General features: G+C 37.5%; 2 protein-coding genes across 2 annotated transcripts; both read left to right on the top strand.

The window, feature by feature from the left end:
- Positions 1 to 238: 238 nt before the first annotated feature.
- Positions 239 to 14,739, top strand: LOC134791239 (zinc finger protein 2-like). Its single transcript, XM_063762219.1, has 8 exons — positions 239 to 453; positions 524 to 926; positions 1,283 to 1,540; positions 1,925 to 2,123; positions 2,401 to 2,490; positions 3,927 to 4,076; positions 9,109 to 9,252; positions 14,332 to 14,739. Exons 1-7 carry the CDS (start codon positions 331 to 333, stop codon positions 9,242 to 9,244), a joined length of 1,359 nt encoding a protein of 452 aa, XP_063618289.1. The 5' UTR covers positions 239 to 330; the 3' UTR covers positions 9,245 to 9,252; positions 14,332 to 14,739.
- A 4,173-nt stretch (positions 14,740 to 18,912) lies between these two features.
- Positions 18,913 to 23,801, top strand: LOC134791235 (zinc finger protein OZF-like). The gene is made up of 7 exons (XM_063762215.1): positions 18,913 to 19,097; positions 19,178 to 19,607; positions 19,925 to 20,185; positions 20,931 to 21,129; positions 21,388 to 21,477; positions 21,898 to 22,044; positions 23,645 to 23,801. Exons 1-7 carry the CDS (start codon positions 18,957 to 18,959, stop codon positions 23,781 to 23,783), a joined length of 1,407 nt encoding a protein of 468 aa, XP_063618285.1. The 5' UTR covers positions 18,913 to 18,956; the 3' UTR covers positions 23,784 to 23,801.
- Positions 23,802 to 27,868: the final 4,067 nt, after the last annotated feature.

Genomic DNA, 27,868 nt, shown 5'->3' with positions numbered 1-27,868 from the left:
TCACTGAATTACTTTATTTAATACTTTTCGTCCTAATCCGTGTATATTTTTCAATTTGAAAATTACCGTGATAAGCTCTTGGCCGTCCGCGGCCGTCGTCAAACTCAAAAGTGGTTACGTTTTCTCTTTGGTAGTCTGACTCTTTCGCACTCATGGGATGTTCATATACGTGATGGCTTCCCTTTCGCACACTTCAGCTGTCTGTCAAGCGCAAGCGAATCCTAGGTCTATGCTTGAATCAGTGTTAGAGTATATTGTGTTGAGTAAATAGCGAATTATTTCTAGATAGTAACTTTGTTTTATTTATGTAGTGGCGAAAAAAAAAACAATATGAACATGTGCAGAACCTGCCTCCAAACTCCAGCTGATAAACATATTTCGGAGCTGGAAACAGGCATAAAAGAGACCAACAGAAACTGCTCCGATATTATGCTGTTTTGCTTAGATATCGAGGTAAATGTTTATATATTGAGTTTATTCTTACACGTTTCTACAATCATAATACATTTTGCTATACTTACAGGTGACCACCGACTCCAAAATAACAAGAAATTTATGCAGCAAGTGTTATACAAAAATCGTATCATTTTACAATTTTAAAACCACATCTCTAAAAAATGATTCATATTTGAAGTGTCTGGACCCAGCTTTAGGGTTGGAAACCCAAAAACTGTCTGTGTATGTGGATGAAAATGGAATGAAACATGAGAATGTCTTAGATTCTGATGAATTTGGTTCAAGACTATTAGTAAAAGAAGAAATTAAAATAGAAATCGAAACAATTAATGATGAGTCGCTAGGGGTTTTAGAAGTAAATGTTAAAAATGAACCAAACACATCAGAAGGTGTAGAGTTATATGTAGACCCTCTATGTGTTGTACAAAAAGTTGAATCTAGAAGTATTTCAGATAATGCTGAGGAAAATGGTAAGTATGTAAACCTTATAAGTATTGTTTTATTATTCTTATATCCATTAGACATATTTTAGGATGTGTTAACGCATTCACTGCCAGGGGGCGTGGCCTAGGAACAACGGTCGGGGCCTAGGACGGTGGACGCACATGTGTGTCGGGGTCAGTGAATGTGTTAATCCCAAGAAAGTATTTAATTAAGTTTTAAGTAAGTATTTTATTTCTGTAGGTATTTAATCACTTTATACTACACTTCACTTTATAATATCATAATTTATTTTGATTCTCTAAACTCTTTCAAGCCATTACTGAGTTAATGGCTAGTAGACTTTATTAATTAGTTAATTAATTGTTTTTCTTTATATACCTAGCACCAGTGTATCTAAAGCCCATACCTCCAAAGAAAGTGCAGTCTGTAAAAGTGCAACGAAAACGTGAAGTATGTGAGGAGTGTGGCAAGTCCTTCCTTGATGTTAAGAAGCACGCCGTCCGGCACCGGCCCAGGGTGGAGCGGCAGGCTATGCAGTGCGAGGCCTGTCCCAAGACCTTTATCAATAAAACAAGCCTAAAACAACATTACAAGAACACTCATTTAGGTGTAAAATCTAAATGTGATATTTGTAATAAAGGTAACTAGCATTCACATGGAATATTTATAAGAATTTTCCGTTGTATGTAAATGGTATTCTAGATGTTACTGAATCTTCCAAAAAATATTTAAACTTTACATAATGTCTCTTTTGACATAATGTATTACCGTCATTATCTTGAACTGTTTTTTTTTGTAAAATAATAGCATAAAAATTTCAACTTTACTAAGAGATCTACATACTGAACCATGACTTTGGATCAGATTGAGGAATGTTCGATCATGTAGTTAGCACGAAAAAGGGCTATTTCTGTGTGCATCAAACTGGAAATGCGACACACAATTAACTGTGGCTCGATTTCTGTATCTATTACCTTAATGATATATGATTTACCTTATCTGACAGTCCAATAATGCCTTGCAGTGGTGATACACCTGACCGTGCACAAGATGCAGGTCCACAACCCAGACACGCTGAGCTACAGCTGCGCGTCGTGTCAGCGCCGCTTCATAACGCAGGCCGCGCTTGACTTACACGCCACGGTACACACCAGTGAGCTGAAATTTGAGTGTGATATATGCCAGAAGAAGTTTCGTTTGAGGAATAGTATATTGAGACATATGTAAGTAAATTGCCTTGGGTGTAATGGGTTGTTCTATATATTAAAGTAGCGACCTGGCATCGCACGGGTTAACAAATTATACACCTAAACCTTCCTCAAGAATCACTCTATTGGTTGGTGAAAACCGCAGAAAAATCCTTGAGTAGTTTTTGAGTTTATCGCGAACATACAAACAAACACACAAACAGACAGACGCGGCGGGGGCCTTTGTTTTATGTGTAGTGATAGGGATATCATATGTTATTGGCCTAATTATAATTAATTTCTTTTATTTTAGACGGGACTTCCATCAAAAGGAAAAGAATCATCAATGTAAATTGTGCAATAAGGCTTTTTTCGGCATAGTGTCATTCAAAACACATTTAGAGTAAGTATATACAATATTTTATACATTATCATTATGCGGCCAATTTCATCTGGGATAAGCTCAACTGTACATTATTGTCAATCTCAAGTTTGTACAGTCAGCATTAAATAGACAGTGACGGAGAAAGTGGCCAAATATATCGTACACACCCTTATTTCTATGGTAACAAAGGTGTGTTACGTCGGTAGTACTATTCGTTATTCTGTGGTTACGTTATATTTGACCACTTTGGCCGTCACTATCCATCTGATGCTGAATGTATTTTTGAATATGATAATATTGTTTTAGGCCCGACGTAATAATAAAATTTGCTTTTACAAATAGGCCTGTTGCAAGTAACAAAGAATCATGGAAATAATGGTTTCAAAGAAACATATATGTTAATATGATTCTAAAAAATGGCCTAATCTCAGTATAAACTGAAGGATTATTAAGATATTCAATAAAATAAAAGTGCAAAATTCTCCAATCGGCCATTATTACTGAAACGCCAATCAGAAGCGTTCCAAACAGTGACGTCATCAATCCATAACATATTTCTTAGAGCAACATAGACAACCTCATTGACCGAAATCTATACGTCCTCACCAAAGAGTTCGAAAGGTGCAAAAAAAATATTATTTCGCCACTAAACATTTATTACGTACAATAAATATTATTACACGATATAAAATAGATATCTATTTGTTATTATTTAAATAAAATGCTAAATAATACGATATTTCAACAACAAACTTTTAATTATTTGGCTGAATGGAACTATCATTGCCTTGTTGGCTGTCGTAATTAGAAAAAATGAAAAATTAAAAAGTAAAACCGGCGCTCGGTGATTTTCACTCAAAATTTACATGTATCTAAATAATTCATCTTAAACTGCAACCGTGTGAGAGTTTTTGTGTAAAATGAGTGATTGTGATAAATTGTTGTAATGTATTTATCATCCCTAATCGTAATATATGGTGCTGAATTAACAATATCATTCGGATTCAAGGGAAATTCGTAACTGTAAGTATGTAAACAATGTCTACCACCCTACCACCAACTAAATAATGACGTCACAAATGGCATGCGAGGCGTTTTCGCGCGAAGTTTAAACTAGCTATAATAAAATGCAATTATCTATGTTAAATCTTATGAGTATACCTGAAATATTGTGTTTTTCGGAACCAATACAAGTGTACCGACAATAATAAAAGGGATTTCAAAATTTGTCATCAGGCCTATTGTAAGCGTGGGTCGTTTTTATAAAAATTGTAACTTGCACTGAGTGCCTCTCTTTTTGACAAAAGGAGCTTTAGAAAGAGAGACATACAGCAATTGTAGGCCACAAGTTACGCGACCCTAACCTAACAATGGCCTTACCTCCTGTGGCGTTATTCTCAAATGCAATTTTGAACTTTAATAATCTGTGACTTAAAGTTCTCTTTTGCCCGCAGATCGCACTCTAATGAGCGGCTCTACAAGTGCAAGGAGTGTGACAAGGCCTTTAAAACAATGGAGTATCTCCGGAAACACTCCCGAATTACTCACAGTGACGTTAAGAACTTCAAATGTGAACTGTGCGGCAAATGCTTCAAGAGATCCTCGTAAGATTTTGATTATTTTTTAATAATTACATACATTAATTATAGCCCATCTCACGCTATGTGTAGACATTGTGATTGTATATTATGAACATCTTAAGCTTATGTTTATAATCGCAAATAATGTGACACGTCTTTTATTTGCGATTGTGTACTACCATTGTGCATGTAGCATCTTACTTTCGTAACCATTTAGTACTAAAATGACAGATCTATCCGTTTTAGTCTACACTATGACTCGGACACTAAACGAAATAAACCCTATTTTTTATAGCTAGAGGGCGCTGCTACCGTTAACAGCCAAATTTAAACAGCTCTGCATATTTAATTTGTTTTATTATTTAATACAAAGTTTTGAGTGTAATTATAATATTATTTATTAACTATTGACATCCAACTATACATATTTACTATAAGAAGACGCAAGATATGGCCCCAACAAAGAATAAAGTAACTACGAATACGGCGGCGGTTAACAGGTTGGTGGATAATATTTCAAACTTAAATAACGAAATATTGAACATGAAAGGAGAATTATTAGCTTGCCATAACACCATCCGTGAGCAACAAAAGCTACTTACTTGCCAAAACGAGAGCATCCAGAAGATTCTCAGGGTTATAACCGGCACTAATAACACAGCACTACCGGACTCACAAAACGTCTCACTCAACGAGTCTGGCCCTTTTGGCATGATCTTCCTGGGTGATGACCAGCCCCCTGTTGCTCCGCCGCCGCCTTCCATCCAGCTTCCGACCCAAGAACCCCCTGTGGCCTCCACCTCAGACCAGGGCCGTTCTAGGCTAAGGCGTAAGGCTCTCACAGCAGCCCATAAAAACAGTCCACAGGGACCCACTAAGGTAACGTCCCCTCAAAATGCCTTGCCGCTGCCGGTACGGCCACCACAACAGCAAAAATTGGCGAAGTCACCGGCAGCCTCTTCTCCGAGGGGTTCTCTGCGTGTAACACCAGCTGTGTCAACAGATCCTGGAGCGATACACTGCCCACCATCTGTACCATTGTTAGCTGCTGCACCACCACCAACTGCTGTATCATCAGCCGTCAATCTGCCCGCGAAATCGGCTGTAGCTGGTCTTCGCGCTGCTGGTCCCCGCATCGTGAGTCTCCATATTTTCAACCTTAGCGAGGACACCACCCTAGACGACGTCATTCGACATGTCCAGACCCAAATCAACATACCAACGCCAGTATGCGAACAGCTGGTCGTCACCCGCGGAAAGTACGCTTCTTTTCGCCTTGATGTACCAGCTAATAAACAAAAGGTCGCCAGGGACCCTAAAAATTGGCCATCTGGAGTTTCAGTGCGTTTATTTAACACAGTCCAGCCAAAAAACGTATCAACAAGACACGAGATAACAAAGACAATTTAGTATCTTCTAAGTTTGTTATTATACACCAAAATGTACGATCGGTATGCGGTAAAACTTCATTACTAGATTTATTAACAAATAACGAGAAACCACAAGTATTAGGACTTAGCGAGATTTGGTGTCGAAAAAATGAAATTGAACGAGTGAGGTTAAGTGGGTACGCGCTGGCTAGTTATTACTGTCGCACAAATATCGCACATGGCGGTACTTCGCTGTACGTAAAGGAAGGCACAGAATATCGACAGCGTAATGACCTACTTACTTTTGCCGTGCAATATCATTTTGAATTCGCGGCTATAGAAATTATTCATTGTAACTTGATTATTATTGTAATGTATAGAACCGGTAATGGTAATTTTGACATTTATATTGAGAATTTGGAATTACTATTAAGGAAGCTAACTGACGAAAACAAAAGGTTTCTCATTATTGGCGACCATAATGTGGATTTTTTATTAGACTCTAGTTTAAAACGACGCACTAATGATGTATTAAGGGCCTATGGATGTCGTAACACTGTAACGTTTCCCACTCGGGAGACTGCGGATTGTGCGACGTCCATTGACTGCGGTTTAAGCAACATTGCGCCCGACACGCTCTCAGTGACACCGTTGGTTACTGCGATAAGCGACCATACCGCTCAAAAGTTTGAGTTGACTACTGAACATAACAAAAAGTCAAATGAGGTGATTGAGCGCCGGTTATTTAGTGCAAATTCATTCCATTCATTTTATACTGACATTGATAATTATGATTTTAATTTTATTTACAATATTGACCTTGACATTGACTATAAATTTGCTAAATTATTTGAAATTCTGACATACTATATGAATATTCACTTTCCATTCAAGAAGATTAGGCATAAAAAACATAACACCGTACCGTGGTTAAGTGATGATTTAGCGGAGTTAGTTCGCAAGCACAATGACCTTCACGAAATAAGACGCCAGTATCCCAACAACCCCATATTAACTGACTGTATTGAGCACTACTCTTCTATAATTAAGATCACTGCGTTACAGGCTCGTCGAGCTCACACTGAGAGTAGGTTGGCTTCTAGTAGCAATAAAGCCAAAGAAATATGGAAGGTTGTCAATGAGGAGGTAGGCACAAAAGTAAGATCGAACCACATATGTCTCCGCGATCCTAACACCAATATTGAAGTGAAGAGTAGTGAGTTGCCAGACACGTTTAACACACACTTTTTAGGGATAGGGTGCAAACACGCAATAGGAAATGATATGGAGCAATCAACACGCTATCTTGAGAGGCACTTAGAAACTACCAATGTACCATCTTACACTCTGCCGGTCGTCACACGTGATCTATTGACCAGGACGTTACATTCAATGTTAAAAAAAGGTGACACTGTCGATGCTTTTGACATTTCGCCAAAAATTATTTTGTGTCTGTGGCCTGTTATTGGCGACATACTTGTCATTCTCATAAATACTATTTTTGAAACTGGTACGTATCCTAGCGTGCTAAAAAACACAAGAGTGTGTCCAGTTTTCAAGGGTAAGGGTGACAGGTGTGACGTCAATAACTATAGGCCTATTACAATAGTACCCACCATTTCAAAAATGGTAGAATCTGTCCTATCGTCTCACCTTATGACTCATATAGAATCGAATAACCTGCTCACCGAAAACCAATTCGCTTACCGACAAAAAATGTCGACAACCACCGCGACATACAGGATATTCGATTCTATCATGACAGGGTTAGACGATAAGGATAAGATTGCCGCTATACTGTGCGACTTGTCAAAGGCATTTGACGTCATAAATCACGAGTTATTGCTTAAAAAATTGAAAATGTACGGAATCAAAGGCAGTGCCCATGAACTGTTTACCTCATTCTTGTCAGACCGCAAACAAGTCGTGAAATTACTCACTGATGGCAAGTCAATCCAGTCTGATGCAGGAGATATAAATATTGGTATTCCCCAAGGTTCATCCCTTGGAAATACCTTATTTTTGTTATTTGTCAACGACCTGCCATCGAATATTGGAGCTGGCTTGTCTGTATTGTTTGCGGATGACACAACTGTGTTAGTTGGTGCAAGCTCTTATGACCAACTGGCTTTAAAAATTCATGATGCTTGCAACCAATTGGAGGCATGGTTCTCAGCAAATGGGCTATTGCTTAATTATACTAAATCAAATATTATGTTGTTTTCTGGTCGAAAGGTTCAACTGCCACCGTGCATGGCTAACTTTCCGATGCCCATGTGCGAAAAGAGTAAGTTCTTAGGGTTTATGATTGACAACACTCTAAATTGGAAGTGCCATGTAGACAACCTTTGTGATCGATTGGGTGGTGCGTCGTTTGCGTTGAGAAAACTGAAACCACTTATCTCAGCAGAAGCCTTAAAGCAGGTGTACTTTGCGCATTTCCACTCTATCATGGCATACGGCTCACTGCTTTGGGGCAATTCAACAGATGCCAAAAGAGTTCTGATAATGCAGAAACGCGCAATACGTACACTTGCCGGTGTGAAAGACAGGCACCCTTGTAAAGAGCTTTTTGGTTCTCAACGTATAATGACGCACTACTCACAGTACCTGTTCGATGTACTGATATATGTAAGACAGAATATATCCCAATTTGCACGCATTAACTTTCCGGGCAAACTGCTTCGAGCTGCAGGGCGTCTGAGAACAGTTCCCCGTCGCATGGCACTTTCAAGAAAGAACCCACGAGTAATCGGCCCTACTTACTACGAGCACCTACCTGCCGCTCTGAGAAATGAGCCGTGTGACGAAACATTTAAGCGCAAATTGAGAAACCTTTTGTTGGATAACCCTCTGTACTCTGTAAATGAGTACATGGAATTGAATTTGTAACAACATATGTAATTTTATTTATTATTAAATTGTAGATTTGTATTTTAAACATGACATTTTGTTCTTTTGTGATATTTTTATGTTTAAATTCGACATTTTAATGACAGTTACAAATTATTTATGTTGACATCGACTTTAATGTTAACTTGGTTTATATTCAATTGTTTGACATGTTTTTCTTTGTACATGACGATCCTTATTGGGAGACATAATTTTATTTTATTAATCTTAATATTTTTTATTTTTAAATATATAATGTAATTTTTGACGATCATGATGAGAAGATAAACATAATTTTGACGAATGTAGCAAATTTATAGTGTAATTTTCATCTTGAAATAAAGAAAAAATCTAAATCTATACCCTGTCCCTTCCTCCCCCGCCCCAGTACTCTGTTCTCCATAAGTGCCCTGACAATTTTAACACCACCCTATCCGAAAAATAGTGTATTCTCAAACATGTTTTAGTATGTGAATGAATGAAAGATCTAAGACATAAAAATCGGCCAAGTGCGAGTCGGACTCTCGTACGAAGGGTTCCGTACCATCATGCAAAGAACAGCAAAAAAATCACGTTTGTTGTATGGGAACCCCGCTTAAATATTTTATTCTGTTTTAAATATTTGTTATAGCGGCAACAGAAATACATTATCTGTGAAAATTTCAACTGTCTAGCTATCCCGGTTCATGAGATACATCCTGGTGACAGACAGACGGACAGTGGAGTCTTAGTACGTTTTTATCCTTTGGGTACGGAACCCTAAAAACAAAGTCTAATATTGGATATTGTTTCAGCGACCGAAACAATCACATGCGAACACACACGGGAGAGAAGCCGTACCCATGCCGACATTGCGACGCGCGCTTCAGGCAATCCAGCGCTCGCAACCGACATGAGCTAGTCATGCACGAGGAACTTAACAAGGTGTAATGATCGTGGTAAGGAGTACATACTATTACAGAGATCGAAACACCCACACACACGCAGGAGAGAAACCGTATCCTTGCCGTCACTGCGTCGTGCGCTTCCGGAAATCCAGCGCTCCCAACAGACATGAGTTAGTAATGCACGAAAAATATAGCAGGGTCTAATGATCGTGGTAAGGAGCAGGGACCGTATAACCGGTTTTATTAAATACCTGTATAAAAACTGTCAAACGAATAACGGTTAAAATGTTATACCTATATTCGCATTAGAGGTATTGCTGTCATTACGTTTTTGTCTTTATCGCTATTTGTACACTAATTGACATAATGAAATACCGGTATTCATTAATACCTCAATAATAACAGGTATTCAGTATACCGGTAATGGTTTTCGTATTTAATACCGGTATTCATTGCACTTGATCAAAGAGTAACCAAAAACTTTGCGACAAGAGGTTAAAGTTGTTGTTAAGTCCTCATGCCAAAGACATATGTAACTTACTCTCTATTATTTTTGCTCATGCTTATATTGATCGCTGTACAAGCGAAAGATTTCATGATTTAACCACGAGCGTAGCAAGTGGTTCGAAATCTGTAAAATTGAGCGTTGCGACCGTTTCAAGGCACGAGGTTAATGAATGAATTAATGAAAATAATTAATCCCAGAAAACATGAGCAAAAGATATGAAATATGAGCGCCGCCGCCAAAATTCTGCGCTATCGGTGTGGCATCGGCGTGACCTTGTCAGATACTAGAGTCTGTCTAAGCTAACTTTGCACCGATTTGAACAGAACAAAGTGAGGGAGTGTTATTATAATATAAACGTCATATTTTCATAGAACTTTGACATTAACGATGATATTTACACACGTTGTCGTTGCAAATGCTATGCAGATTAGTTTGATCGGGAATTTATTGCTTTTATATAACGTGCTAACAAATTAGGTACCGATATTTTAAGAGATGGTACTTTATATAAAAACAATTAACTTTAAATAGAAATCAAGAAAACTTTTCATATCATATTTTTGTTTTATTTACCGAACAAAAATATAAATTAAGATTATATCTAAAAATAATCATTACGTGCATTTAACCACATAAAGAAAAAAATACATAGAGTGCTCACTCAGAAAAGTCTAATGCTCAACAACTTTCAGCGAATATTAAACAAGGATTAACTGGAACTTTATTTTCAACTCCTTCTGCTTTAATATAGTAGTAGTAGTAGTAAAACACTTTACTGTACAAAAATCAAAACAAAACAGGAAAAATAACATTCGTCATTAGTACAAAGGCGAACTTATGCCTTTAAGTGATCTCTTCCAGTTAACCTTTCAGGCAGAAGTCTTCGCCATCAACAAATGTGCGGAGATCAACCTGGATAGAAACCTAAGACACCAGCATATCTACATCAACTCAGACAGCCAGGCTGCTCTACTGGCACTAGAATCTCTTGAGTCAAACTCAAAACTAGTCCAGAACTGTAAATCAAACCTAAATGCACTGGCTTATTCCAACAAAGTCATACTTAGATGGGTACCAGGGCACTCCGACATTAACGGAAACGAAGAAGCGGATGAACTTGCTAGAAAGGGCGCAGACACACCCCTGGTCGGCCCAGAACCGTTTTGTGGAACCACAAAACGGGATGCATATTCTCTGCTCAACAACATAGAAAAAACGAGAGCAATCGATTAGTGGAAGTTCGTAAAAGGACAAGAACACTCGAAAGCTCTAATCAAAGGGTTCAACAGCAAAACTGCTAAGGAGCTTCTAGGGCTCAAAAGACACAAAACTTGTGCGGTGACTAGAATTTTGACTGGACACTGCAAGTTGAACAAACACATGTTTCAAATTGGGAAAAAACAAGATGCGACATGCAGGTTCTGCCAAGAGTCAGAGGAGACTGCTATGCACATCCTCTGCTCCTGCGGACCACTAATGTCCAAAAGAAGTGCCTACCTAGGGCGACATATACTGGAACCCTATGAGGTACAGAGCATTACGGCCCAAAGAATCTGGAATTCCCTGGATTCAACGGGCATTAGTAATGAACTTTAAAGGGCCGTCACAATAGATCACAGCTTGGTCGAAGCGACAGTCAAAGGCCCACATAAAACATAATAATAATAATAACCTTTGAGCAATATTAGTTGTAAATAGTTGTTCAATACAATTTTTGAGACATTTTTGAAATTAATATTCTTTTTAGGGTTCCGTATTTCGTACCAATATCAAGTTGATATCAACTGCAAAAAAGTTTCTTGAAGGGGTTTTTATAGGCTTTTAATATCGTACATTTAAGTCACATTCACTCATTGATTCATTCATACTATTTTTGCGATTAGTAGGTGGTCTGTGCGAGCAGTGTGTGTAATCATTCACCTCTCCTGGCGATACGTACATATAATAACTATTATATTTGACTATAGCTACCCGCACTGACTTCGCACGGATTACACAAAACCTTAACAAATTGTACACCTAAACTAAAGCTTCCTCAAAAATCTTTCTATTGATAGCTGAAATCCGCATGAAAATCAGTTGAGTAGGTTTTGATTTGAGTTCATCGTGAACATACATTCATATAGTTACTTACAGACAGACGCGGCGGGGGACTTTGTTTTATAAAGTGTAGTGAATTAGTGATAGATTCAATTAACAGTAACCTCACAATATAAAGAGATGTTCATTATGCTGCTTATCTACAGTTAATGCCATGAAAAACTTTTTTCCTACCATAATTCAATAAATTAAATGAAATGAAATTAAATGAATTAAGGTTTGACTTCTCTTCGCATAAACCAAGTTTTCAAGGCTACGCCGCCGATTCGCCGCCACCGCCAACCAATTTTGACCGGCGAACCGCCGCCGGCTAAATGCCTATTGTGCGGCGCTAGTCGTGCGCGCCGGTCGAAAAAAATTGGGTGGCGGCGCGCCACAAAAAAATCCACGGCGGCGGCGTGGAATTTTTCAACTTTTCAATATTAAGACGTATAATGAAAAGCCATGCTTAACCCTTAAATCGACAAGGGAAAAAAATCTCAAAAAACTGTGTTAGTATCATTTTTTTGGTGTTATTATCTTATTATGTGGTTGTTTATTGTAGAAAAATCATGAAAAAAATCTATTTATAATAGTTTCGAAAAAAACATAGGTATGTCAAATATGTTGGATGTTGCCAGGTTCGGTGTAAATAAAAAGATACGCCGCATAATGAAAAGACGTCTAGTATTTTGGACGTTGCCTAGTTAGTATACAGTACTTTATATGCATAAGGTTTTTTTTGTCAAATTCATGTTTTTTTTTTTTAATAAATATAGAATAATTGCATTTTTAATTACAAATACACTTACTGATAATGTCAACTTATGTTATGAACTAAAGTAAAACCTATTATTTTTATATTTTTCCAAAAGCTTTATAGCTCGTAGGTGGTAAAATTTTACCAGTCATTGGCGTCATTTTATTAACATTAAATCAAACTTATCGGGGGATGCAGCAACATCTGAGCAATGGTATACAACAATGCATGCAATTTTATCAATATTTTCGTAAGAAATTTCTTAAATGAAATCGGGTCTGTCTCTTGATGTCTTGATGAACGCACAGGAAAAAAAAACCGTAATAATATTTTTTTATCTATTTGGTTCATTACGTTGCAATACGACAAGTAATGACTTTTTAAAAGGTTTTGAAACACCTAAAATCCCTCTGTTTAATTCATATTCATATTCATAAAAACTACCAGAAAACGTGATAATTTTACTCTTCGCATACTTGGCACAAGTGCCTTGTAATCGACAACGGTTAAAACACTGGACATTATACTTTGTAAATGTGTTTTACCCATAGGTACATGGTACATACAACACATTTTTATGTAAATCGTACTGCCACATAATAAATAGTTAGTATGGTGTTGGTGCGACATAAAATAGTAGAAATTAAATTATATGACCAAAAAAATTCCGTAAGTACGTAATTATTGCCATGTTTAAGTAAGTATTTTACGTCAAAAATGTGAGAGTTACGTAGGAAGTGGCGCCTATTTCAACTATTTCTTATCGGACTATAACCTATTACATATTTTAACGCTGCATAAGACTGTCTTATAAAAAATATTCGGCGCGTATTTTAATCTACCGGCGGCGGCGGCGGCGCGCGGACTCCTTATGGCGGCGGCGCGCACGTCTAATTTGAGATTATAAACTACATACATAATAAAATACAATTAAATCAACAAAAAAAAACAATTAAATGAATCAAATGAACGCTATTAAATATTTATCATTCAAAATCATCACCTAACAGCTAATTTTACCAGCCAACATGAAAACTGGCATTCTAAGATCCGGATCTTAAGTATTTACAACTTTACAAGCGGGCCGGACAACGTCCTTGACGAGTAGCGAAGGAACGAATCGTGGTACTACTACAACCGGTATTGGCACTTACTTATTACCGGTAATAGCTTTAGGAGTAAACTATCAAATAGTGGTATTTGTTGTCAATTGGCTAAACCGATAACACTATTGAATACCGGTATTCGAATACCTCTATTCGGAGCTTAAGTGATATAAATACCCAAATTCAAATTACACCGGTTATACCTCAATAATAACCTGTAGTCAGAATACCGGTAACGGTCCCTGGTAAGGAGTGGTATTGTTAAAGGGATAGGAACACTCACATACACACAGGAGAGAAACCCTACCCATGCCGACACTGCGACGCGCGCTTCAGGCAATACAGTGCCCGCAAAAGACTAAGCTAGCCTATTAAGAAGAAGCCTATTAAAGACTGAAGCTTATACTACACCCAGCAGACTTTCATCACGGCTGTTGTAGCATCGTTACAGGGATAATTTTGTCCTATTATTATTGGGTTTAAAACATTCATTAGGTCTATACAAATCGGACGAGGCACGTCTGCCTAAAAATATTGATTAGGCGACACAAAAAGAAATTTTCTCACGAGGTTATCCTTTTTGTGTTGACCAACTTATATCAATGACGCCAACTAGCTCCTTATTCTGGTTGACGAAGGCTTGAATAAGGTTCTCTTTGTTACTTTGTCTGTTTCAGGTAATTCATGTCACGTGCATCGTCAATAATCGCTGCTTACTTGCCTATATAGAGAACAGTGTAACCATGCTGTTTCATTTAGCCCCACCCCGACATCTTGCAAGAGTTTATATCGAATGGGAATGTTGTTGCTTCAAGAGAAATCAGTGTTTTCTAAATACAATAAGCGATGTTTTATTTTATGTGTTAAATATTTTAAACATTACATTAAAACAGATAAAACCGCTTAATGCCGTTAATGCCGGAAATCAAAGAAGCAACTTCTTATGAGTTGTTTGTCCATAAACTGAAAAAGTACTTGATTGATAAAGCCTTTTATAGTCTTAATTTTATGGGTATTAATTAGTATTATTTATTTTGTCATTATTATTATTGTGTAATTGCTTTTTATTTTCTATTCTATGATTAATTGACGTGTGTATATGTATAGTTTTAGGTTTAATTAGTTTTAGGTGTGTGTGTGTGTGTGTGATTTTATTTTTATGTTTTTGACATGTACGTTTATAGCGTATTAAACGCTCTGAATCTGAATGTGTTATTCAATTACGTGTTTCGTAAACAGTGATTATTAACCATGGCACTTCTGCTGAGAGGGACAGAGAAAATTAAGTATCTTCCTGTAGTGCTTAGCCACAAGATAGCAGAGTATCCGGCTAAAGGATAGATGTAATGTAATAAAGTATAACCCCTTAAATAAAATAAAAAAGGTTTTAATTTCTCAACATAGTTAAGTACACAAAAAATATGATAATATACAAAATAAAAGATAAGAATAATTTATGACAACCCTTTTTTTATAGGATATTTATCAGGTATAAGGGGCATTATACCCGATAAATATCCTCATTCTTACTTCTGTGAAGTGTGAAGTTCTTTGTAAAACAAAAAAAAAGAAATAAACTATACAAGATCGCAAACTATAGATGGTCAAGCAAATCTTGTCAGTAGAAAAAGGCGCGAAATTCAAATTTTTTATGAGACGATATCCCTTCGCGCCTACATTTTTGAAATTTGCCGCCTTTTTCTACTGACAAGATCTGCTTGACCAACTATACATAAGCAGCATGCGTATGTTATTTGTATTACGCATAGAAGGTAGGATCATAGACCTAGGATTCGCTTGCGCTTGACAGACAGCTGAAGTGTGCGAAAGGGAAGCCATCACGTATATGAACATCCCATGAGTGCGAAAGAGTCAGACTACCAAAGAGAAAACGTAACCACTTTTGAGTTTGACGACGGCCGCGGACGGCCAAGAGCTTATCACGGTAATTTTCAAATTGAAAAATATACACGGATTAGGACGAAAAGTATTAAATAAAGTAATTCAGTGAAGATGGTGTCTTGTAGTGTGCCGGATTGCAGTGTCACAGGGCCAAATAGTCCAAGCAAATACTCATTTCAGAGGATTTATGATATTCCGAGCGAAATTTTCATAACGATATTTTGTCAAATTAACAGCGTAAAAAGTGTAAGAAGCCGGTTTATACAGTTCATTATAAGTTTTTCTTCCTTTGTGTGCTAATATTTTATCATATTAGTCTATAATTTAAAATATTTTGTGTAAAAACATAATCTGTTACTTTACGCTAGGGCTTGACAAAATGTTCACATGACAGTATCGATAACTTGTCGGTATATTAATAGCTATGTAATTATTTCTTCACAAGACATCATTAAGATATTAGCTTTTATAACCGACTTCAAATAATAACGATTGTTATACCTTTTTGAAGGTGTTCATGTATAGCGGTAAACTTAAACTTCACTTTCCAACACAGTAAGAGTTACATTAAGATAAGTCTGCAACGATTTTGATGGCAAACGCAGTGCAAGTGTTATTTATACGTCATATTGTCGTAGAATTTTAACGTTTAAAATAACATATTTCAAAAAGTAGTCGATAAAGCAATCAAACATCGACAGATTATTAATATGTTGTAACATGACATCACTATTTTTGATCTCACATAGACAATTTACGCACACACTTGCATTTCATTTTTGGTCACACTTTCGAAGATTGACAGTTGTTCTTTGTCATATAATTCTTTGGGTAGGATCGTATAGAAGTGGTATACGCGTGCCTCCGTGAGGGACAAAACATACGCAAATGCGACACTGATTGGTCGAATTCATTTGTTGCCCACCATAATCCACACTAAAAAAACGGTGGGGAACAAATAAAATGTGATACAGTGACAAATAATAATAGCTCTTTCGCTGCTACTCCCACTGAAAGATAAAGCCTGACAACAGTTTATTTGACCCTCGCCATTTTGCGGATTTTCAATGGTACTAATTTCTTTTACTGGCAAGAAGTACTCTTTGACAACGAACGTTGGATGTCATCGAATGTCACCGATGTAAACAAACAAACAAAATTCAAATATAAATGGTTTTATTAAAAAAATGCCAGAAAAAAATCCCAAAGATGCGAAAAAAATTGTAGTGAATGCAATCAAATACTTACAGCTTAAAAAAGACGAAGGATTACATAGCATTCCAATAAACAATGTTTTAAAGTTGGTTGTTGACATGACCGGTATTGACATTTCATAGTGCGGTTTTATTGAACTGGTTAGTTGTTTGGTTTAAACTTTAATATTTCATTTACATTATACATCATGTAGATCTACGATAAAAATCCTATAATCGAATTGGAGACTGAACGTTTTATAATCAAGGTTGGTGGTCCTGAAAGCGACACAACATCTGATGAAAATGAGACTTTGTCAGAGTCAGAAAACGAAGAATATATAAATATTGAATATTTAGAATCAGATTTTGACGAATAGGTAAATTGAAAGAACCGAATTCTCTGTAAGCAATGTTTTGACATTATACGAGTATAAACATGAAGCCAATGCCCACTACCCCGACTATACATGACGTACGCACATTATTGCCATACGTAAGCTGTTTGCAGCGACACTATCTCAGGGTTAAACAAAGAATTATATGACAAAGAACAACTGTCAATCTTCGAAAGTGTGACCAAAAATGAAATGCAAGTGTGTGCGTAAATTGTCTATGTGAGATCAAAAATAGTGATGTCATGTTACAACATATTAATAATCTGTCGATGTTTGATTGCTTTATCGACTACTTTTTGAAATATGTTATTTTAAACGTTAAAATTCTACGACAATATGACGTATAAATAACACTTGCACTGCGTTTGCCATCAAAATCGTTGCAGACTTATCTTAATGTAACTCTTACTGTGTTGGAAAGTGAAGTTTAAGTTTACCGCTATACATGAACACCTTCAAAAAGGTATAACAATCGTTATTATTTGAAGTCGGTTATAAAAGCTAATATCTTAATGATGTCTTGTGAAGAAATAATTACATAGCTATTAATATACCGACAAGTTATCGATACTGTCATGTGAACATTTTGTCAAGCCCTAGCGTAAAGTAACAGATTATGTTTTTACACAAAATATTTTAAATTATAGACTAATATGATAAAATATTAGCACACAAAGGAAGAAAAACTTATAATGAACTGTATAAACCGGCTTCTTACACTTTTTACGCTGTTAATTTGACAAAATATCGTTATGAAAATTTCGCTCGGAATATCATAAATCCTCTGAAATGAGTATTTGCTTGGACTATTTGGCCCTGTGACACTGCAATCCGGCACACTACAAGACACCATCTTCACTGAATTACTTTATTTAATACTTTTCGTCCTAATCCGTGTATATTTTTCAATTTGAAAATTACCGTGATAAGCTCTTGGCCGTCCGCGGCCGTCGTCAAACTCAAAAGTGGTTACGTTTTCTCTTTGGTAGTCTGACTCTTTCGCACTCATGGGATGTTCATATACGTGATGGCTTCCCTTTCGCACACTTCAGCTGTCTGTCAAGCGCAAGCGAATCCTAGGTCTATGGGGTTAAATAAACTGAGGGGCTACCGCGAAAACCGAAATTCGCAAATTGCGGGGATCTTACTCTTTTACTCCAATGAAGGCGTAATTAGAGTGACAGAGAAAAATGCCCGCAATTGACTATTTTCGGTATTGGCGGTAGCCCTACTGTTGTCAGGCTTTACATAAAGCCCCCTCCAGACTATGCGCGTGAATCGCAGGCGAAGCCGCGAACGCGAGTGTGGAGTCGATTTCGCTGTCTGCGAAAATCAACTCCACACTCGCGTTCGCGGCTTCGCCCGCGATTCACGCGCATAGTCTGGAGGGGGCTTAAGACTATCCTGTTCGGTCACTTCTCCCCACCCTCATGCCAGATCCAGTTTTAATCCTAGATTCATGGTATTACGGCTCGGCCACGACATTAAGCGACTTGCGACGGCGGCAGCGATAACCATAGGTTGGAGCGAGACACAGCGATCGGACCTTTCGTTCCCACCTATGGTTGTCGCAAGTCGCTTAATGTCGTGGCCGAGCCATTAGTCCGCACCAAAGAAGTATAGGAGTGGGTACCTCAACATGCGCCGTGTGCAAGCGCCCTAGAAAGCTAGCTGTAATGTGTCGTAACGAAACGCAACCTTGGTGCTGTTTGTCACTGTCATGTACTTATCTCAAAATTGTCAAATTAATATAATTGTTGTGTTGTGATGTTATGATAGCCAAAATATAAGTTTTATGTATTTAATTTCATGCCAAATAAAATCATGGTGAACATGTGTAGAACTTGCCTCGAAACTCCAGCTGATAAGCTTATTTCGGAGCTAGAAAAGGGCTTAAGAGGCAGCAATAAAAACTGCTTCGAGATAATGGCGTTTTGCTTAGATATCGAGGTAAATATTTTATTTAGGTATAGCCTTTTCGAACACTCACCTATGGCTATAATTATGACAGATTTCTGTTACGATTACAGGTCACCCAAGACTCTAAATTAACAACAAACTTATGCAGCAAGTGTTACAGAAAAATCATAACGTTTTATAAGTTCAAAGCCCTGTCTTTGAAAAATGATTCATATCTGAAGTCTCTGAATCCAGTTGTACAGTTAAATGATCAGAAACTATCTGTATATGTAGATGAAGACGGTATTAAACACGAGAATTTCTTAGATTCTGAAGAATTTGGTCCGAGTTTAGTAGACGACTGTAATGAGGGACTTAAAATAGAAATAGATGTTAAGAAAGATAACTCACTAGAAGATTTAGAAGTAAATGTTAAAAATGAAGACATTTTAGAAGGTGATGAGCCAGATAATGATAATCAGTTGAATGATGAGATTGATGAGCCTTTATGTGTTGTTCAAAAAGAGAAATCTGCTAGTATTACGAATACGAAAGGAAAAGGTAAGAACAAAGTATATGCCTCTATGTATGGTATGCTTCGTTTTAGATTTGTAAGTCTTGTGGCTTGTTAAAATAAATTTATTAATGTTGAACTAAAATGTAGGAAACGTGAAATTATACTTGCTTCTTGTGCTGTCTACAGTTTTAGGCAACTAGTGACTTACGGTGGTATTCCACCTGTCAAATGTCATTGCGTCTCACTCTCTCATTAAGCAAAATGTGAGACGCAAAACACATTGAACAAAGAAATTGGATACCATCCTTATGTTTGTAACACATGTATTCTGTCTCATATGTTCCTTGCTTATTTAATTCAGTAAGAAAAAAACGTAGCCGTCCAAGAAGAGTAAAATCACAAAAAAAGGAAAATCCCAATCAAAAGCTGCAAGTATGTGAGGAGTGCGGCAAATCTGTGCGCAACATCAAAGACCACTCACTCCAGCATCTGCCGCAGGAAGAGCGCCCGAGGGTGCAGTGCAAGGCGTGTCCCAAGACCTTCGCCACATTTAGCGGCCGATACAACCATTACAAGTATGCACATTTAGGGCTAAAGCCCAAATGTGATATTTGTAATAAAGGTAATAAGGTTAAAAGATTGTATTATTGTCAGAATATTTTTAAATAAATACAGTGTAAACTCCCTATTGATATAGCTCAGCGGCCCGGCAACCTTTTAGCAGCCAAGGGCCACATAGTAGTTAATATTTGTTAATATTTATGACTTTGTCGTTTGTCAATATTACATATAAAATAGCTAGGGAGGCTGGCGGGCCGCAAGTGAGAGGCTGGCCTGTTGCTGACTGCTGATATAGCGAATAACTCTTTATACTCGTAGCAATAAAGTACTCTGTTCCTTGCAATTCGTAATAAAGAGTTTACACTGTAAGTTGTAGCAATCACTCATGATTTTCATGAACCTTGAGAGTAATAGTGTTTCTTGTTTGAGAACTGTTTAAATTATTTCTAATAGACACACATATGCATTGACTGAACATTAGTAATCCATCATGTTTAGAAATACTGGAAGGAGTTGGAGGGCCTTTGCCGACAGGCACACTGAACACAGAACTAAGAGACTTCATATAAACATTCAAAACTAAATTACTACCAAAATCAACAAACATGTTCAGAATAAAGGGCTATAAATAAATTTAATAAATAAATGTTTAGAAATAAAGAAAAAAATCAGTCTAAATCATAGTGGTTTTGTTAGCAGATCTATGTCTTGGCTTAATACAAAATTAAATTACAGAATTTTATCATGTTGGGTAATCAGATCAATATCGACTAAAAATGAGTAATGTTGAATTTGCAAATTTGCAGTTGTGAGATGTCTGAACGTGCACAAGATGCAAGTGCACAACCCAAACTCACTGCCGTACAGCTGCGTGTCGTGTGAGCGCCGCTTTGTGACGCAGTCCGCGCTCGACGTACACATGGTCGCGCACACTAAGGACCCCAAATTTGAGTGTGATATATGCCAGAAGAAGTTCCGCTTGAAGCACCATGTTTTAAAACATGTGTATGTTACTTTTACTAATTATTTGTGGTTTTCCAGCACGGAAGGGTCCTTATTGCATATGAAGCATAAGGACCCTTCTCTGACGGAAAGCCACATTTATTCTCCAATTCAAGCGCTGTATAGTTAACCATTTTAATTCCCTGCTTTAGGTACATCATCTCTGTGACTCTGTGACATGATATTTATTAATTATGTAATTATGTATTTTTCTATATGTCTTGTGTGAATAATTGTACTTATTTATGTTGTTTATTTTAGACGGAAGATCCATGAAAATGAAAAGAATTATCAGTGTGATGTGTGTGCAAAGCCTTTTTTCGAGAAAGTATTACTTCAGAGACATGTAAAGTAAGTTTTTATTTGTAAAAATGTAAAACTACTCTGTGAGCTGTAGATCTCACAATAAATAAGCTTAGAAAATATAGAAGTGAAAAAAAAAATAGTTCATTGAGTCATTATAAAAGTGAACTAATAATGGTCTTAAGCGCCATTAGACCATATTGGTGCTTAAGCCGTTTATGTCAATTCCCGCATTTTCCAAAAACTATCCACAAAAAAAATCTTGTTTATTTTTATAGTTAGTCAAAGACCTGTCTCATTTCAAACATAGACAGAGAGAATCATACATCATTGTCTTACACTAGTACTAGCACCCAAAAGAAAAGTATGAGTATAGTTTTTTTGTTCTTATTTACTGACAGATTTGGTTATATAGTCTACTGTCTTGGACATAATAGCCTGTTACTTAAGGTTCACTTTTGCCCACAGGACGCATTCTAAGAACCAGCTGTATAAATGCAATGAGTGTGGCCTAGCCCTGAAGACGAAGGATACGCTGAGGAGTCACCTCTTGATCCATCGCAGCAACAAGGACTATCCGTGTGAACTGTGCAGCAAGCGCTTCCAAAAACTAGAGTAAAGTATTTATCTATTTATATCCCCGTATTCATAAAACTTTATGAACCTGATTTAGTTAAATTATGTTTTATCCCTTTCTTACAAATACATCAGATAAAGACAAACGGTTCATATAGTCAGACCAAGAAAAGTCTGCAGCGGATTTGATAGCCCACACAGTGCATTGTGTTATTTTAAACGTCAAACTTCTATGAAATTATGACGTATAAATAACACTTGCATTGCGTGGGCTGTCAAATCCGCTGCAAACTTTTCTTGGTCCGACTTTAGCTAATTCTTCTATTCTATTCTATAATTCAGTTTTGTAATGCGTTTATGAATAGTCTGTATAGCCATCAATTTCTATCTTAATCAGTATTAATATGCAATAATGTCCAAACATAGGGTCAGGATTTTGTAGATTTTTCCCTGAACTGCATTTATGCTCTGACGCGGTTATCACACTCATGCGGATTTGCACGCCGCTCCGATATGTGAGCGAGACAGCGTTATGCACGTGTAGCGTAGTCCCGCTCTTGCATCCGCAGCCATACCCCACACCCCACACTAGTTTGAACGTCGGCGTTTAGTCAGCGCTATGGAAAATGGTGTCGCCAGCTATACTCGGTATCTTTACGTATTTAAATAAAAGTAAACAAAATCTACCCTCAAATGGCTCCTTAAGCCAGTTGAGGGTAGATGAAAACATTACATGATCGTTCAATGACTGATTCAGGCGGTATTGTATTTGTTTGGTTAACCAATAAATGTTATAACTACCTGAAAATGTACAAATTGTGTGTTTACTTTTATTTTAATACTTAAAGATACAGACTTATAACTATGGAATTGACCATGGTATAATAATATACTCCGCCTGGTACTCTATTCCGAGATTCGCGTATGACCTAACTGACACGGGCCTACGTCATCATGCTGTTTACAGGTTCTCAAACTTTAAAATGTGGGAGAATTTTAACCAACGGTGAAAATTATTTTAACGGCATTAATTTTAAGTTATTCATGTAGAAACATAGTAAAATAAAACAAATCTAATGTATTAAATTAAACTTTATTTATCTATACAAGACAAACGTTTAAAAAACGAATTCACAGTTAAACATTAATTACCAAGCTTACGACGTGAAAAGTTTGGAAAACACTGCGACTGCTGACACTGAGCGAGAAGGAAATAACAATTAACTCGCGTTCGACAAGGATGACGGTCAGGGCATGAAGTTATCTAGATCCGAATTGTCAATTGTGACAGCGCTATCCTGTGTTGCCAGTAATGTAAACAGAATTACCCGAACGTCTGAAATTTCTTTGGTGAATCGGAAGATATTGCTAACGAATAATTAAAAATGACGTGTTATTGTAAAATTTAAGATAAAATACATTATAAATGAAAATTATAAAATTATAAAGAAATATTTTAACTTATTAACCATAGCTATAATGTACCCATGTAACATGTTATGTTGAAATAAAGTGGCAATGTTATTGTGACGTAGGCCCGTGTCACTCTGGGAATAGAAGACCATGTTTTATTAGACCATGGAATTGACTAGACACCGAAGCTTGGGGTCTCTGTCAAAAGTATTGGGTATTGTTTCAGCTACTTGAGGGTCCACATGGTGACCCACACGAAGGAGAAGCGCTTCGAGTGCCGCCACTGCGGTGTGCGCTTCGGCCGCTCGCACCACCGCAGCCGACACGAGTTCACCGCGCATCAGAAACAGCTAAAAGCCGAATAAACCATTATTAAACTTTAACGCTTTATTGATGCCCAAACTGATGAAATAAACTATAATTAAGAGCCCATCAACGTGCACTAGAGACACTGCTAAATAATCGTGATTATTAAAATTTAACGAAAGATATTGAAAAAAGGGGGAAGCTACGTACTGTGTTTTGTATTTGAGTACATTTGAATACATAAAACTAGTTTTTATGTTGCTCCATTCGCCAATCTATGCGTCCAAAGTTAAAACGGCCGGTTTTGTTTTGAGTTCATAGATCGACGAATCCAGCAACATCGAAACTAGTTCAAAAGGTACTTAAATACAAAATACAGTACGTTACGGGCCTCCTTTTTCTGTCTTTCGTTAAATTTTAATAATCTTGATTTTAGCAGTGGCGCTAGTGTGCACGTTGATGGGCTCTTAAATTCGTTTGATGGGTCATGTAATGACGACATACTCGTATGTGTGTAAGGCGAGGTGTTTTTAGGGTTCCGTACCCAAAGGGTAAAACGGGACCCTATTACTAAGACTCCGCTGTCCGTCCGTTCGTCTGTCCGTCCGTCCGTCTGTCACCAGGCTGTATCTCGTGATCTGTCATAGCTAGACAGCTGAAAATTTCACAGATGATGTGCAGATGATGTATTTCTGTTGCCGCTATAACAACAAATACTAAAAACAGAATAAAATAAAGATTTAAATGGGACTCCCATACAACAAACGTGATTTTTGACCGAAGTTAAGCAACGTCGGGCGGGGTCAGTACTTGGATGGGTGACCGTTTTTATAGATAATGTTACGGGACCCTTCGTGTGCGAGTCCGACTCGCACTTGCCCGTTTTTTTTAATGGCATCGCGCTCCTGGCGCATTTAGCCAGACGAGTAAAGCAGGGAAGCGGAATTAAAGGATAACATTAAAACGGATAAGACGGAATTTTGGAAAAGGATCAGGAAAAGGTAAATTATAGGCAGTTAAAGCTTATTATTATGACGTGAAATAAATGAATACAATGATTTAAATATATATGGAGAAGAATCATTAATATACAGGAGTGTTGTAATTTGGTTGTAATGCCTCCTCCAGACTATGTGCGTGAATCGCGGCGCGACGTCGCGGAGCGAACATATCGCGAAGTTGACGTGTGACTCCACACTCGCACACTTCACGGCGATTTCGCAAATTCGCAGTTTGGTTTGCGGCAATATGGCGGAAAAGCATCAGTAGGGCTACCGCCAATACCGAAAATCGTCAATTGCGGGCATTTTTCTCTGTCACTCTAATTACGCCTTCATTGGAGTAAAAGAGTAAGATCCCCGCAATTTGCGAATTTCGGTTTTCGCGGTAGCCACTCTGCTGATCGAGTTTAACCAAGATGAACAGATAACCCAGATCGAGTTTACGTAGTATCTTCTTAGTAGTTTGTGAGTTTAACTGTTAGTTATCTATGGCATCATGCGTGATTTAGCTGTTTTTCCATTTTGTTTTATTGTAAAACCGTAAAATATACCTCCTTAATATAATATAATCATAATTTAATATTTATCTTGCTACAGAGGAGCCAAAATATTGTGTAATGTGGAGTCTTGCAAGTTCGCGCTTCGCGTCTCCTTTGACGCGGGCGAAATACCGACAAAAAACGGAGAACAAGGCGCGAAGGCGTGACCAATCTGCGAAGTCGACGCCACACTTGCGTTCGCGGCTGCGCGCCGCGAATCGCGCAAGAGTGTGGAGGGCGCTTCATAGTTTCAGAGGGGCTACCGCGAAAATCGAAGTTCGCAAATTGCGGGCATTTTTAGGGTTCCGTACCTCAAAAGGAAAAAACGGAACCCTTATAGGATCACTCGTGCGTCTGTCTGTCTGTCTGTCTGTCTGTCTGTCTGTCCGTCTGTCACATCCGATTTTTTCCGGAACTACTGGACCAATCAAGTTGAAATTTGGTACACATATGTAAGTTTGTGACCCAAATACGGACATGTAACGTAAACAAATGAATTTTAAACATGGGGGCCACTTTTGGGGGGTAAATGAAAAAATGAAAAAAATTAATTTTTCAAACTATATCATGTTACATATCAAATGAAAGAGCTTATTGTAAGGATCTCAAATATATTTTTTTTATAATTTTCGAATAAACAGTTTAGAAGTTATTTAAGAAAATAGGCAAAAAATGACCATTCCCCCCCCCCCTTATCTCCGAAACTACTAAGTCTTAAATTTAAAAAAAAATACATAAAATAGGTCTATACCTATAGATGACAGGAAAACCTATTAGAAATGTACAGTCAAGCGTGAGTCGGACTTAATTACAGTTTTTGATCCGACCCCTACGGATTTTTTAAAGAGATTTCACTCACGTTTCACATAAAAAATACATTGTTAACAGTGCCGGATTACTTAGAGTAGTAGTTTTCTTAGAGTAATTGGTGATAATTTTCTGATAAGATAATCATTTTAAATATTTAACGGTCTTACCTACTTACGAGTAATTGTAAGGTCAAATTAAAAATAATGTTTAAAAAAATATGTTAAATTGAGAGCTAGCTCAAAGTTTTTTGTACTCGTCGACTTTAATGGTTGAATTAATAAAGACTTTGTAACCAATAAGCAAAACAAGCACGTGCTTACGGCACCACGTTCAGGGGGGGCACCAAAATGCCAGGTTGAAAAAGGTGAACAAATTTTAAAATTAGGGACAGACACATCGTTTTTACCACACGATTTTTTTAGCTGTCCAAAAGCTAATTTGCAAAAATAATGGCGCGTAATTCTTTGGGAAACAATCGGTAGCAGTAGAAGAGTCGTGATTACATGCATAGATTCGATTTCAACCCACTCTTTTGCGGTTCGGTTCGGCGTTAGGTCTTATGCGAGGCCTTCTGCCTTACGGCAAAGTTGATCTTCTGCCTTAATTACACTTGAGCGTGGATCCAAATCCAAGCTTTCCTCTTTCGCAGCTGGGCCTACTGCCTTTCTCACACTTCGCCAATTCAATTCCAAGCTCTCTGCTTTCTTGCATATTTTATGCATGAAAACAACCTCGCTGAGACCCTTAAATATCGAGCCCTATGCGAAGCTAGGCTGATAGAAAACTGTCCCATCCCTTCTCTGTATGAAATCCTGGATTCGCGCCTGGTTGGGACTATAACTAAAATTGCGTTTTTATATCGAAAAATTTTCGCGCTCGCTTCGCTCGCGTTTTCAATAACTTTATAAGGTATGATAAAGGTGACATTCGGGTGGCGACTGCAGCAACATTACTCTGTTGCAACGTTACTGCTGCAGTACTGTCAACTTCCGTGATAAAATGATGTGACTGATTTCCATACTAAAAGTAAAAATGTACAACTGTCTATCATATTGCGTTTTTATATCGAAAAATTTCCGCGCTCGCTTCGCTCGCGGTTCTATTACTTTCTAAGCTATGATAAAGGTGACATTCGGGTGGCGAATGCAACAGCATTAGGTACTCTGTTGCAACATTACTGCTGCGGCACTGTCAATTTTCGTGATAAAATGATGTGACTGATTTCCATTCTCAGCTGTAATGCGGCAATGAACTTCTCTCAATTTACCAAAAAATCAATGTAATCTTGATGACCCTAGGGAGAGGGGGCACCTAGAAATGCTTAGGGCATCAAAATATCTTAATCCGGCACTGATTGTTAAAAATTGTGTAATATACGGAACCCTTGGAACGCGAGTCCGACTCGCACTTGGCCGGTTTTTCTCTGTCACTCTAATTACGCCTTCATTGGAGTAAAAGAGACAGATCCCCGCAATTTGCGAATTTCGGTTTTCGCGGTAGCGCCTCTGAAAATGAAAAAGTAGATGTAGGATGTAGGTAAGGCCTATCCAGACGGGCACGACTTTGCACCAATCTGATTAAATTGTTCGATCAAATTGAATCAAATCAAAAAGGCCAGTTTGGTTCGCCGATATTACCGACAAAATGGGGCGCGGACGCAAGAATACCAATTAGTGACGCCAGTATTTTCGTTTTGGGGCATTTTTTTTCAATTTAGAGAGCTCTGATATCACCATAAATCTAAAATTGGTGATTAAATTGGAAATTGATGCCAATTTCATTTCTGATCAAATC

Source organism: Cydia splendana, chromosome 6 (assembly GCF_910591565.1).
Source record: "Cydia splendana chromosome 6, ilCydSple1.2, whole genome shotgun sequence".
Lineage (NCBI taxonomy): Eukaryota > Metazoa > Arthropoda > Insecta > Lepidoptera > Tortricidae > Cydia > Cydia splendana.
Note: the sequence above shows the minus strand (reverse complement) of the source record. Positions and strands in the feature narration are given on the sequence as shown.